This window comes from Chelon labrosus (assembly GCF_963514085.1).
Source record: "Chelon labrosus genome assembly, chromosome: 10".
Lineage (NCBI taxonomy): Eukaryota > Metazoa > Chordata > Actinopteri > Mugiliformes > Mugilidae > Chelon > Chelon labrosus.
Genome location: NC_140360.1, coordinates 7,843,839 through 7,859,211, shown reverse-complemented (window position 1 = coordinate 7,859,211; position 15,373 = coordinate 7,843,839). Strand labels below are relative to the sequence as shown.

Here is a 15,373-nt window from a genome sequence, read left to right as displayed (position 1 = left end):
CAGGCTCTGGATTCTGTAAAGCGTCTTGGGACCATCTGATTGTTATTGACGCTATATCAACAAAATTAAATTGAATCGAACATAAAAATAAGATACTTGGATGAAACATCCAAGGGGTAGATTAGGGTAAAAGATAAAAGGTAGATTAAAGGGTAGATTTAGGTAAAGGGTGGATTAGGGTTGGGGTAAGGGCTGCCAAATGATAACGACCATTATTCAGTTTATAAAATCAATAAAAAGGGAAAACATCCAAGCTGATAAAAACTTCTTATGGCCATTTTAAATCTTAATAACCACATCTTAATAAAGTATATTAGTTGTGTGTAAATGTGTAAACAACACAGTGAGATTAGAGGTATCAGGTGACATGGTTCCTAGGTATTTGCAGTCAGCCAAACCATTTCTTGTCTGACAATGTCTAATTACATTATCAAAATTATTTGCTGTCTTAAGTGCAGTTTTTTTTTTAATCAAATTAAATATATTTTATCATGTTCATTTCTGTTTTCCCTGCCTCACCTTTGCTCCCAGGTGCACGCAGGGTGCAGGGTGGTAGCTGTTCAGGTCGAAGTCCACTATCACGGCTGGGGGCAGCCCGGGGTAGAGCTCGGCCCGGCTCAGACGCAGCCCGCTCAGGAAGCCCAGCACCACCAGGACGGTGCCGTAGATGGCGAGGAAAGGCGCAGACATCATGGCATACCGCCGCCGGTCTCTCATCATCCAAATTATGCAGGACCACACCAGCAGGGCGAAAGTCAGCCAGTTGTTGTAGGTGATACTCCACACCTGGATATTAATGTTCAGATTCTGAATGTTCTTATCATCTAATTTCAACTCAATTACAACACAATAAATAAATACATTAATAGATTTAAGCTACAGCCCAACAAAGTAGCACAAAACTATGTGTTAACTAGCCCTGTTCGACAGGTAGTTCGGAACAACTGAGCTAATGTTGCTAACGACAACGGCTAGCTAACGTTAGCTAGCTATGGTAGTTCGGAACAACTGAGCTAATGTTGCTAACGACAACAGCTAGCTAATGTTAGCTAGCTAAGGTAGTTCGGAACAACTGAGCTAATGTTGCTAATGACAACGGCTAGCTAACATTAGCTAGCTAAGGTAGTTCGGAACAACTGAGCTAATGTTGCTAATGACAACGGCTGGCTAACATTAGCTAGCTAAGGTAGTTCGGAACAACTGAGCTAATGTTGCTAATGACAACGGCTGGCTAACATTAGCTAGCTAAGGTAGTTCGGAACAACTGAGCTAATGTTGCTAATGACAACGGCTGGCTAACATTAGCTGGCTATGGTAGTTCGGAACAACTGAGCTAATGTTGCTAACGACAACGGCTAGCTAACATTAGCTAGCTAAGGTAGTTCGGAACAACTGAACGAATGTTGCTAACGTCTAGCCAACATTAAGACTGTTTTGAAACGTATTAATTGGATTTTTGTCAAGATTATGTCAAGATGCCCGTCAAAAATAACACTTATATTGTTTTAAAACGTTTCCATTACTTAGCTTTATCAGTGCAACCGAAAGTTAACTTGCCGTTGACTTAGCATGCTTTGCTAGCTAATCTTAACTCATCCAGAATTTGTTGTTTCAGTTAAATAGCCAGCTGTTAATTAGTGACAAAGTACATTTAAACTAATAGTTAACTAAAGGTATAAGCTGTTTTGTAGTTTATCAATTGAAATTTCCAGCTCATTAAATGTCTAATTTCAGATCATTAAATGGCTAATTTACACCAATTGAAACTTCCGGGGTTGGCACGTTTAGACTTTTTTTTTTCAAACTGTAAAAGTCTCTTTATTTTATGTAAGAAACCAGGCTTCTAATCTGTGTAGTTTCTTTTCATCTTCTTATCTGTTGACTAATTGGTTGTGGCAATTATGTTTGTCAAAAAAGCCCAAATCAAAACCTTCATAAGTGAGTATTTAGTATTTTACCATCATGATGATCAGAGCACTGACGTAGCTGTGTTTTTGCACCAGCCTCCCAAACATCACCAGACCACCTGGGGCGGACGGGGGAGGCAGAGTCTCTGTCAGACTCTTTGGGTCCTCCTCACTCTTCTCCCCCATTTCTCCCTCGCTTTCCGTCTCTGGCGCAAGAGAGACACAAAGTAAAGGAACAAATGATATCTTTCAATAGACTATGCACAACTTTACAATACTAAATAATTTGACAGCTTCTCAAGACACTAAACCAGTTAGTCATAAGATTATGACCACTGGCAAGTGAATAACCCAGATTATATCATGGCACGTGTCTGTTAATAGGATATTTTAAGCAGCAAAAAATGGACAAGTGGAAGAATTTGAGTCTCTTTGACACGGACCAAATTGTGATAGCTAGTGGCCTGGGTCAGAACATCCCCAAAACAGCAGGATAATGGCCTCTGCCTCAATGCAAAAATGCTTCAGGACATGTTTGAGGAACACGACAGCAAATTCAAGGTGTTAGCCAGATCTTAACCCAATCGACTGTTTTGGTGGCAAAATGGTGTCGTACACATTAGGCTTGTGGTCATAATGTTATGACAGACCAGTCCATTACCTTTGATGTATTTAGAGAGTTGCATGTGATTACCATGTGACGGCGAGTCCTTGCCTTCATAATGTGGTGGAGGGTAACAGTTTGTGTAGCCTGCCCCTCCCATCAGAGATTCAAGATTGTTGCTGTGGACCGTTTGCCAGGAAATTTCAGTCATTAAAATCATTGGCTGAAGGAAGAGAGCACATTATCAGAGTATTAGCAGTTTAGATGTGGATGCAGATGGCAACAAAATGAGAGATACCTGCCAAATATAAAAATAGCTCACCTCTTCGGGTAGGTAGGTTTCCTCATCTGTGCTGCTCAAAAGCTAACAAAGGAGAAAAGATTGTTGTTTAGTTTGCAGGTATTACCCAGAGCAAATAAATACCTGCAAGAACACTGATATCACTGATGCCGATCACTGACAGAATAATATATTTAAAGTATTTCAAGAATATAATTAAGAAAAGAGATGTTAGTTGGTTACCTCATCCTTATCCCCTGAGATGTAGATGACCCTGGAGAAGCTTGGAGGAGCGTCTGGACTTTCTGCTTGACTCTCAAACTCCTCATCTTCTGCAATATCCTGAGAAGCACAACAGCTATTTAAAGCCAGTCAAAGAAGTTGAGCGTATAATGGTAGAATTTGCACGTGCACTATTGGTAGTAGTAGCTGAAGTGTTAGCTAATGGAACCTTGAAATTAGCTCCCTTCCCCTTGCACATCTTTGTGACCGCTCAAAATATAAAATAAAACTGCAAAAATCAATATCTTGATTGTGCACCAGAGAAAATAAGTAACAGTAATAAAACATATCCTTTTAATGTACCAATTTAACACACTTCTGCCTCTGAACATAACTCTCCTCAGAAAACACAAACCTCCTCCGTGATGTGAACCCATTTGTGCAGCAGAGCCACCAGAGTGTAGTAGAGCAGCAGAAGAACCAGAGGGCTGATGAAGTCGGGCCAACTGACATGTGGGTGCAGACCAATAGTGTGCCGGTCTGAACTGTTGGTTCTGATCACCCCTGTCATACCAAACAACCTGTAAATGAACATTGAGAAAGTGGAAAAGCATTAAATTCTGCGTCTCCACACGTGTCTCGAGTGGCCACGTGTGATCGGATGAAGATACACATTTCTCTTGCATTCAGTTATTAAAAGTAAAAACTGTAATTCTTAAAACAAGAACCAGATGAGTCCAAAGCATCAGTCTCATCCTGTTTTTCCTTCCTCATGTACCTGGCGTAGACATCATCTGGTGGTACAAGCTGCTGGGGCAGAGGCAGCTGATAGAGGTACAGAGCCAGCAGGTGTCCTCCGCTGAAGATGGCCATCATCACACACAGGGAGCTGAAGAGGAGCATGCTGATGGAGCGACGAAACACCCACCACCATACCAGCCCGAGAAACGCCCCGAAATACACTGCTGAGGTGAGGGAGGGCAGTGTGATGCCTGTGCGCACACACACACACAATATGAATGATAAAAAGTGAATTAGACAAACGTTATCGACATTTTAGAGCTATAGTACACCTGCATGCACACAACAGCTGCTGTATTGCACCTGCCAGCCCCAGCAGTAGAGTCACCACCACTTTCCCGGCTGTGTTCATGATTGCTGACAGCAGCAACCTCAGTCCGGCCGCAAACACTATCAGCTTCTGGACAAACTGCGGCGGACCCGTCTGAACCGGCACAGTCGTCTCTTCTGAGCTGTCGAAGGACGAGCCCTCTGTGTCAGTTCCGTCTTCCGACTCTGTGTCAGAGGTCTCCACATCCTGCAAGACCCATGAACCGATCAGATTAACGTCACAGTGATTTATTAATGGATTGTAAAGTTATGGTGATTGACGAGTGAGCGGTTACCTCCGGGTCTGTCGGCGCGATTCCGTTTTCGTGGAGGCTGACTTGGGGCGGAGAGCGTAGCAGCTTTTTGCACAGCCTCATTACGAACAGAGATGAGAAGAATAGGCCTATGTCTGGGGCCAGGAGGCGCGCAATATTTCCAGCGTCGACCGAGCTGAATCTGAAAACACGGAAATATTATCATTGGTTTTATCACCACTATTTTCTCTTTTTGTCAGGAATATGTTACTTGGCAAATAAGACAGCAATCAGAAATCTTTTTTGAAAAATGGTCACCAGTAATAAAAAGTAGAGGGACTTTTTAGATATGAAAGTCAAGCGTTCTGCCATACCTGACAATGCCCAAATGGTAGAGGACATCTTCCCATATGCCGCTAACTAAAAAAAAAAAAGAATATTTTAAATTTAAACAATTTTACAATCAACGAGTATTTCTAGTTTTATTTGAGATCTCATTTGATTTTACAGAACACTTGTTTATCCCGAGAAGTGTCACAAGTTTGTCTTTACCGTGTGGAGGTATGTAGGCGAAGGGAATCTGCATGAAGCACTGAAGGGTCAGGAAGTTGAAACTCATGTAGATGATCAGCCGCAGGAACTGACCCGTTTTACCTAAAGAGAGGAGCAGGACAGTGCACAAAGTTATTAGTCTAGTTTCACCAATTAAAATAGAATAAATTATACACATTTTCAGTGTAACAAGACAGAATTAGTTCAAGGTTTACATTAGCAAATACATATGTGAATCATCATTTTATCAGGCCGTCCTGGGGAGTGTGGGACGCCAGTTTGTCTGTGGTGGGGCGAGGAATGAATACCAGCCCTTTCGGTCAATACATGAGCCTAATTTTCGCGGCCGACTTGTCACGTGTCATGTCCTGCACACAGAATACAAGCTTTTGCTTTTGAGTTAATTTTACAATCCCCACTATAAGATTCATTTGCGCTTACCTCCATCAGGCTTTTAAATCAAACTTTTATCTACAGCGGCCCGAGGCTGCTGGTATAGTGCATTAGTTCTATGGTATTTATTACGAGGGTGTGTGCAAAATGTGTTGCGTGTAAGAATGCGAGATGAAAAATAATTTACTGTTGTAATTTTGCTGTTTATTGTAACTGTGGAGCCATTTATGTGAACTGCACTCCAGTCCGAGACGGATGTCCCTGCAGGGATAATAAAATATTGTAAAGTAAAGTAAAAGTAAAGAAGGTTTTTCTGCCTTTGGGCTGGTTACATGTGGTGAACGAAATATCTCAGAATCTTGGACTCAAGAATGACAATATTTTATTTTAGGGGTCAGAGGTTAATGGTCAAGATCCCATCTTTCCCATCCCTGTGAACATGAGTTAGATTTCCATCTGAGCAAATAATGAAGATTGTGGTTGATAACATGAACAGTTACAGAAATGTCCAATCATAACTTTATACATTTTTATTAAAGATATTAAAGTTGTGCAATCAATTTGGTTGCAAATACAACTAAATAAACTTGTTTATAATCACAATCCTGAGTTGGATTCCTGTAATCCAAATGTTGGAGATTAAAAAAAAAATAAAAAACATGAAAAGCTGATGTGGCTCAACATTAGCTGAGCCAGCAAATGTGTTTTTTACTAAAAGCATTGTTTCACTTAAACCTCTCTCCTTCCCAACGAGGAAGATGGATAACGACACAGACACAGACACACACACACACACACAAACACACTCTCTTTCTCTCTTATCCATAGGTAGATGCACAAAAACACAGGATGCACACACACACACACACAAGATGGACACACAATTCACCACTTAGTCCTAGGAGAGTGCGATCATATTAGGGAGATGACGATAACTGGGATCAGTGAAGCTGAAAGGTAAACAGTTTTTAGATGGAGGGATGGAAAGGAAAGGAAAGGAGAGACGCTGTCAAAATGCTGACATCACATCTTTTAATTCCTCGCTGTAATTATCAGGATATGTATAATTGATTTGACCAGTCCCACCACTTCCCCTTTACAAAGTAGTTTGAGGGAGGGGTACAAATACTTTATTCATCAGAACGCAGTGATCAATACAGAGAGGGGAACACACACACACATTCTGCAGAAATACACACACGCATACACACATTTTATCAATATCCAATAAACTAAATTTGAAAGACAAATAAGTTTTGAAGCTGTTTTCCTTCAGCAGTGAATGGTCCTCTTAATTAATGGTCACAAAAACAAAAAACAAAACGTAGTTCGTGCTGTTCAGTACAGTCAGAAACGTAAAGACTTGTACGACAGGACACACGCATTGCTCAAGATGGGAGAGCCCGTTCTTTGACCAGGATTCAGCTGTCCACCTACACCTGAAGGACATTCGATTGAGGACAACAGCGTCCACATTTCAGCCAGAAAAGTCACCTGTATTAAAATTGGAAAACCCCTCTACGAACAAGGGACGTGGACTGAGACACAATCTGGCCTCGATTTATAACACAGTTTAATACTAGAGTCTCTGGACATTAATGAGTCGTTAGAGAACCACTCATAGGAGAAAGAAAATAGGATAAATACAGAATATCTGGTCATTAACGGATCCTTGTCATGTGAGGTTCAGGCGGCAACACCCACAGACGTTCCTCATAAAAACCTAAACGTCCCACCAGTCATTGAGAATCGAAGAAGCTACTTGGATGAAACGCCTTCAAGAAAAACCTATATGTCCAGTTGCCCTTGTTGTTTTTTTTTGGATATATCACTCCCTGGAAGACAGAATCTTCACAGATGCTTCACAGACACTGTCTTTGTTTTTCTCCACATCAGCGTTCAAAGCTTTAGTTTCAGCATTTTTCAATCTTTTCTGTGAAGGATTAAACGTGGGCCACGGTAACACAAATACGTGTTAATCTCCAATGCTATGGGAAAGTATTTGTCCTCCACCTGATCAAAGGCAATTTACTGTACAACAAAGTCAACCTCAGGAAACGTTCCTGTGTGAAATAGTACCGACACATTGCTTAATACATTCAGAATACTTGCAAATTTCTACTTATAACTGCTTGTAGCTGGACGAGATACACCCAGGCCTGATCAAAATCATCCACGTCACGTGAATAGACCATTTTCCAAAGTGTGACGTTCATCACAAGTAGCACACTATGACTGAAGCAACTGCAGCAGTGACGAGAAAGACTTAAAGATTTAGATTGAAATAAAACAAAGCTATTGGGACGCCACAGTGAGAGAATAAAATGAAGACCGTTTTTTTTAACCACAGAGTTATAATAATCTTTGAATGGGTTATCATGAACACACACGCTGTACAAAATCATACAACCTGACATTTAATTCAGAATACCAAAGGAATTACTGATTTAATATACACTTTTAACAGCCTCAATGTAGGAAATGAGGTGTTAATCATCAGTCTTTCTACAAGAAGTATTTGATACACGGTGGAATAATCAGATCTCAGTAATCAGATCTTCTGAAAGTAGAGACGTAAATGAAAATTTGGCAAAGAATATAAATAAGGCGTCAAAGCTTTTACACTTTGAAACCGAAACACTGGCGCCTCTCACCTCTCATGGTGGCCAGGGTTGGGTTCGGCAGCAGCGGCAAGGTGAGCAAAAACAGGAAATATACCACGGACAGGCCATTGTAGCGGAACGAAGAGGCTGAGAAAAAAGATATTTTAAATTATTGTACAGTTTTTCCCTTTTGTCATAACAACCTCCAAATACCTAGTCTAAATTTGCAAGTGCTGTAATCTTAGCTCCGAGTCCTCAATAGTGTCCATCTGGATTGTATTTTTATTTTTATAACACCAGGTTAAACAAGTGGATGTGAGATAATTTTTAATTAATTTAATTAACCACATCATTATAACATTATTTTTGTACATTATTTTAACGAATATTTGTCATTTACAAAACTGAAAAAGAAAAAAAAACTGCATGGCGGCAGGAAACCTCAGCAGCAGCAACCTGGACATGCTATATCTGATAATGTGAAATAATTGTTCCCATAAGAATATAAAATTCAACAACCAATAAATCATAATCTACTGTAATTCACTCTGCAGCAGATTGTGGGATGAAGCACCAACGGACCAAACTGTTAAAGGTAGCGCACTTGTCTATGCATGATCAATAAAATAAAAGGCTGCAAAAACATATGAAAGAGCAAAATAAAAAGCCTTAACAGTATAAAATGTCTTTAACAGTAACCGTAATACAGCTACAACAACCTGCAACATTAAAATTAATCTCTAAACTTTGCCTTAATATAATCTGCAGCTAGTACTAAAATATCTACATTTCCCATAACTCTGGGGAACACCGCAGTAGAAGTTTAATTCCCATCACCAGAAAATATGTGAAATAATTAGACATGAACTCACCGGTGAGCAGGAGCAGTGGCAGCAATAAGTTATAGAGCAGCCCAACCACCATATCCCCTGCCATGTTCCTCTCTCAGACTCTGCCGCCAGCTAGATGTCCGCACAAGTGAGCAGATGTCTCAGAAACGTGGAGGGACATTTCTCAGATGAAAACAACCGCAGCCTCGGTCAAAGCATCCTCCGGCACGGCAGAGAAGAATCTAGAGACAGAAGGCAGTTTAAGGGAAGTTAAATCCGAGAGACGAAAGATCTCGACTCAAAATCGCTCTTTGCTTGTGTCTCTGTCACACCCTCCTTTCCCTCCCTCACCTCTCTCTCTCTCTCTCTCTCCGTCTCTCTCTCACTCTATTTGTCTCCCAGACATAATGGGTTGTAACCCAGCATCTCTGTTACTATGCTCATATTGAAGCTAATCTCACTCAGGAGAATAACCCCTATCATTACTTCACTGAAAAACATGCTTCCACTGGTACATAAAAGCCAGAAAACAAAGAGTGAAGAGCATAACGATTTTTAAACATCATGACGCCAAAAAACTATTTAAAAGGTGTAGTGTTGCAATGTTTCTGCCTCTTTGTCTCGTGCATTACGTTGAAACTGCTGTTTATCTGAAACCACCGTTTCTTCACGTTTGAAACCCAGATGGAGACACTCACACAGCACTGTTTGTCTCCTTATGGCCCCGTCAGGCTGGCTCATCATATTTGCACTGTGGGGTGAAGGGAAGTGTATCTAATATTCATGGCTGTGAGGCCATTAAAGAGCTGGTGTGACTACGGAGGAATGATCAATGCAAGGACTGAGACTAGCTGTAACATAACTACACTCACTTGCCACTTCATTAGGTACAGCAGTGATAAATAAATCGTCCTTCATGGCTGTTCTAATGTTCGGTTGAAACAGCATCAGAAAGGTGGTAATTCAACTGATTTATCAATTTGGAGGATGTACACTGATCAGCCACAACATTAAAACCACTGACAGGAGAAGTAAATAACATTGACCATCGTGTGACAATTCAAAGTTCTGCTGGGAAACTTCTGGACCTGGCATTCATTGGTGTGGATGTTACTTAGACATGTAGCACCCACCTAGACCAGACCAGGCACCCCCCACCCCATAGCAATGACACTCCTTGATGGCAGCAGGATGCAGCCAGACACAGGGACACACACAAAAACGCTTTAGGAACAACTAGAACATTATAAGCTGTTGACCTGGCCTCCAAATTCACTAGATCCCAAACTAATCAAATATCTGTGGGATGATCCACAGAGGCCCCTCCCCTCAACCCATAGGACCCAAAGGCCCCCCCCCCCCCCCCCCCCCCCCCTCAACCCATAGGACCCAAAGGCCCCCCCACTAACAACACTCTGTTACCAGACACCACAGGACACCCTCAGAAGGCCCATGTCCATTCTCTGATGAGTCACAACTGTTTTGGAGGCACAAGGGAGACCTACACAATATTAGGAAGGTGGTCATAATGTTATGCCTGATTGGTTTATATCCCACGCACTGACAGGTGCCATGATAACGAGATAATCAGGGTTATTCACTTCACCTTACAGTGGTCAATTTTATGGCAAATTGGCATACATTACTTAACAGTTAAGACTTTTTGGACACAGTCACTGAGTTACAGTTATATATTGATGAGGATCTTAAAGCGCAGACCCTCTCAATGTTAATTTGAAATAAAAAAAACTGAGGTCGGGTTTATTAATTACAGCCACTCTTTCACAGTTGCCTATTTTCAGAACCATAGGACCATAGGAACCATACGCTCAAAGACCTTTTGTTGACAGGGGTGGGACATCTACCAACATTGTCTCATGTACAACAATGCACTACAACTACTAGCATCTTTGTCCTTTGTCTCATAAATAGATGAACACACACAAACTTTCCACCGACCACATCGCCAGACCGTTTTTACTGCACGCCTGCCGCTTTTATCTCATTTTAACTGCAGTGTCATGAAATGTTAGCTGCTTACACAGCACTCATTCTGATCATAATCAATGTAGATTTACTGCTGAGGAGTAATTGATTTTTTTTATTTTTTTTTTTTTTACTCTCATTGAGTCGGGGAGTTTATCAGCCCACAGAGAATCATCATCTGTGATCGTCTACAAACAAATACAAGGGATTTATTAGTGTAGTGTTTGGACGTGTACTTCTAGTGCTGTAATGATTAGATGGAGACTAATAAGTGGGGTGTTACTGTATCCTGAGAATCTTAAAGAAAAAGCTAAAACCAAGCTAATTTTTTAATTAGGCTGCACTGACCAGTTTGAGCTGTGTAAAACCAAAGCTGTATTTTGAAGACTGTGATTTGTAGTAGTATTAAATTGTGTTGTACTGACACATGTTCCTAATATTTTGGCTACCCAATTTTGGTCAGTGGATTAGGCATAATAGCATTAACACCTCAGCGTTTAATTCAGTCCAGTTTAACAGCACCACAAATACACCGATCAGGCATAACATTATGACCACCTTCCTAATATTGTGTAGGTCTCCCTTGTGCCTCCAAAACAGTTGTGACTCATCAGAGAATGGACATGGGCCTTCTGAGGGTGTCCTGTGGTGTCTGGTGAAAGAATGTTGTTAGTGGGGGCCTTTGAGGAGAGGGGCCTCTGTGGATCGTCCCACAGATACTTGATCAGTTTGGGATCTTGCGAATTTGGAGGCCATGTCAACACCTTGTGCTGTTGTTTTTTTTGAGTTGTTCCTAGAGTGTTTTTGTGTGTGTGTCTGTGTCAGGCTGCATCCTGCTGCCATCAAGGAGTGTCATTGCTATGGGGTGGGGGTGCCTGGTCTGGTCTAGGTGGGTGCTACATGTCTAAATAACATCCACACCAATGAATGCCAGGTCCAAAAGTTTCCCAGCAGAACTTTGAATTGTCACAAGATGGTCAGTGTTATTTACTTCTCCTGAACGAGTGGCACCAGGTTGATGTTCAGGTGGTGCTATGTATCAGAGTAACATCCACATAAATGCCAGGACCCAGGTTTCCCAGGAGAACATTGCATTGTAATGAGGTCAGCAATGTTATTCACCTCACAGGTTGGTGGTTTTAATGTTGTGGCTGATCAGTGTGTGCTGTGAAGACATTACAGGAATCTAATAATGAAATTACTTGTGTTTACATGCTTCACAATGCTTCAAATATGCACAGAAGGTCAATACAATCCACACACACACTGCTTAAAGGTGGAGACTCAAGAAAATGAATCAGGACACAATCTACAGTGGATTAAGTGGATTACCTCAAGTTTAACATCAGATTTTAACTAAGAATAATTGCTTACAGTTTTTTCTGATGGCTTAAACACTTACATTGATTCTTATAGCACAATTTCTAAAACTATTAATATTTATCACAAAACCTTTCACCGAGTTTGCAAAACTGAAAGCACAAACGCTGCTTTGCACTTAGTTTGCAATTTCGTAACAAACACTTTGTGTATGTGTAAATACAATTTACTGCACAGCACTCTTTTTGCAAAACTGTAAACACTGCTCACTGCTTTACACTCAATTTCCAGATGATCTACACACTCCTGTCAAAACTATACATATTTATGGCTATTATTTACACAATTTTGCCAACTGTCAGGCCACATTGTCACATGTGAAAACTATTATCTATAATTATTTGACTTTGCAATCAGCCTGAGCACTATAAATAAGCCACAGGTAAGCCTTTTGTGTGGAGAACAATGGAAGGAGAAAGAAGAGTAAGAGGAGTGAGAGTAAGAGGAGGGCGAGGAAGAGGACGTGGAGGTGAAGAAGCAGGAGGACGAGGACGTGGACAAGGAAATGAATTTGGAGGAAGAGGAGGAGGAGGTGCAGAAGCAAGAGGGAGAGGAGGACAGCAAGGACGCGGAGGAGCACTTAGAGGAAGAGGACAACGAGGTGTGCTTAGAGGAAGAGGACGAGGAGGTGTGCTTAGAGGAAGAGGACGAGGAGGTGCAGAAGCACAAGGAGAAAGAGGAGAGGAAGGGCAAGGAGTACGAGTAAGAAATAGAATCACTGATGTCATCAGAGCTACAATAGTGGACCATGTCATAAACCATGGCATGAGCCTAAGGGAAGCTGGCCAACGGGTTCAACCCAACCTGAGCCGCTACACTGTAGCAGGCATCATAAGAACATTTCGAAATGAGAATCGGTTAGTACAGTATCTTCTTCATACTAAGTTTTACATTATGTATACTGTAATACAGTAGTGTCATATTCTTTTGAGAAACAATACTGTACATTTACTGTAAAAATACTGATATTGTTACTTTGTAGAATTGTTAGACGACCTGTAGCTGGGGGCAGAAGAAGACTATTCACGGCTGAACAAGAGACCTACATAGTGAATATGGTGTTGGCAAACAACTCAATAAGGCTACGAGAAATACAGCAGCACATACTAGAGGATGACACAACATTCGAGGACATAAATAATGTGAGCATCTCTGCATTATCTCGCTTACTGGCACGCAACCAAATAAAGATGAAGCAGATCTATAGGGTCCCATTTCAAAGAAACAGTGAACGTGTAAAACAACTGCGGTATGAATTTGTGCAGGTAAGCTTATCATTGGTACTGAATCTGGAAGTGCATACTGTGTGCTGTGCATGGGCCTGCTGTGCTGCATTTGTTTTGTCTTTTCCAGAGAGTGATGGAGCTAGAGGCAGATGCCATGGGTCATGAGCTGATTTTTGTGGATGAGGCAGGCTTTAACCTCAGCAAAACAAGAAGACGGGGAAGGAACATTATTGGACAACGTGCCATAATCAATGTCCCAGGACAGCGTGGTGGAAACATTACCATGTGTGCAGCCATCAGCCAAAACGGTGTTGTTCACCATCATGCAAATCTGGGCCCATACAACACTGCACACATTCTTACATTCCTGGACACCCTGCATGAAATATTCACTCTCATTCAGAGACCAGAGCAGACCAGGTATGTCGACATATGGGACAATGTTAGTTTCCATCACGCTGTTCTGGTCCGCAACTGGTTTATCGATCACCCGCTCTTCATTGCGGTCTACCTCCCCCCTTACTCTCCATTCCTGAATCCAATTGAAGAGTTCTTCTCTTCTTGGCGCTGGAAGGTCTATGACCGTCGCCCCCATCAGCGCATAGCCCTTCTAGAGGCAATGGAGGAGGCATGCGTAGACATTGACCAGGTATCATGTCAGGCCTGGATACGACACTCGAGGAGATATTATCCCCGCTGCCTAGCAATGGAAGACATTGCATGTGATGTTGATGAAATTTTGTGGCCAGACCCCGTAAGAAGACAAGACTGATTTTTTTTTTCCTCAGTGATATTCTCCATTATATGTTTTTTTTTGTGCCTTGACTTGAAAAACACACTTTATGTTTACGTATTTTGATGTGTGTAAATAAATATCCATACACTTTGACCCCTGTGTGTTACTGTATAAGGTACTGAAAACCGATATGCCCTGCACACAGGATAAGCAAAAGCCAAATGAGTTTTTCATTGTTACTGCCAGTGTGCAGTGGCTGCTTTGTGTGCTTACTGATATTATGGCTTGTGTGCACCATCGGATACAAAAATACTATTTTTGAAAGAGTGTGAACAGTTTAGCAAAAAGTGTTTATGCAATTAGTGCAAAAACGTGCTTTTGCAAGTAATCTAATGTGTTTTGCTATTTGGGTGAAAGGTTTTGTGATTTGTGTGTAGAGTTTTGCAAAAAAAGCCAAAAGTTTAAAAAATTGCATCTAAGCTATCAGAAAAAACTAATATAGTTGAAACATTTATCAAAAACATGTCTTTAAAAAAAAAAAATTGAGGGGAAAAAAGAGTCAGCTGAAAGGGTGCTGCTCCTCATCGTCCGAAAACCACGAGGTCAGCAGAAGACTCACCAACAAAGCCAAACCACAAACCTTAGAGGACACGTTTCAGTCCACTCACAGATGCACTTCACATTTAATGTTACTGAGACAAACCATGATAAGGCAGTACTTTGTCCTACCTTCAGTCCTGGTTGTGTAAATGACTTCCATCAGTAGCTATTAAAAAAGACATAGATAGTAGATGTGGCGTGGTGGTTAGCAATGATGCCTCACAGCACGAAGGTTATAGGTTTGAATCTAGGTCGACTGGGAGTTTGCATGTTCTCCCTGTGTCTGCATGGGTTCTCTCCAGGTTCTCCGGCTTCCTCCCGCCGTCCAAAGACATGCTCGTTAGGTTAATTGTCCGTAGGTGTGAGTGTGAATGGTTGTCTGTCTCTCTGTGTTAGCCCTGTGATCCAACATAAATATTGCACAGGATATTATTAACTGTTTTTGTTATGGTGTGATCCTACAGTTCACTTATTTATTATTATCTGATGTCTTCATGTTGGTTGGTTGGCGATATTTCTTTGTTTGGTTAGCTGCTGAGCGGGCCACACAAGCCAGCAGCATTTACTTAGTTCATTTAGATTGTAGGTTAATCGTCATGTCTCATGACCGTAGGTTTGTTAGGGTTACTCAGTTGGACAGGGCCTCTAAATGTGTTTTGACTGGGATCTTGGCACAAGGGATTGTAGCAT

The 15,373-nt window shown here is 41.4% G+C and overlaps 1 protein-coding gene across 1 annotated transcript in view; it reads right to left on the bottom strand.

The window, feature by feature from the left end:
• The window catches only part of LOC311493765 (piezo-type mechanosensitive ion channel component 2), a gene marked incomplete at its 5' end in the record, with an annotated part of 32,963 nt that extends 24,102 nt beyond the window's left edge, over nucleotides 1-8,861 (bottom strand). Inside the window, 13 exon segments of the mRNA XM_084552546.1 lie at nucleotides 520-786; nucleotides 1,959-2,113; nucleotides 2,602-2,734; nucleotides 2,834-2,875; nucleotides 3,035-3,121; nucleotides 3,426-3,594; nucleotides 3,792-4,005; nucleotides 4,118-4,331; nucleotides 4,420-4,579; nucleotides 4,752-4,797; nucleotides 4,930-5,031; nucleotides 7,977-8,072; nucleotides 8,798-8,861. Of these exon segments, the coding sequence (XP_084408672.1) occupies nucleotides 520-786; nucleotides 1,959-2,113; nucleotides 2,602-2,734; nucleotides 2,834-2,875; nucleotides 3,035-3,121; nucleotides 3,426-3,594; nucleotides 3,792-4,005; nucleotides 4,118-4,331; nucleotides 4,420-4,579; nucleotides 4,752-4,797; nucleotides 4,930-5,031; nucleotides 7,977-8,072; nucleotides 8,798-8,861 (1,749 nt within the window).
• Nucleotides 8,862-15,373: the final 6,512 nt, after the last annotated feature.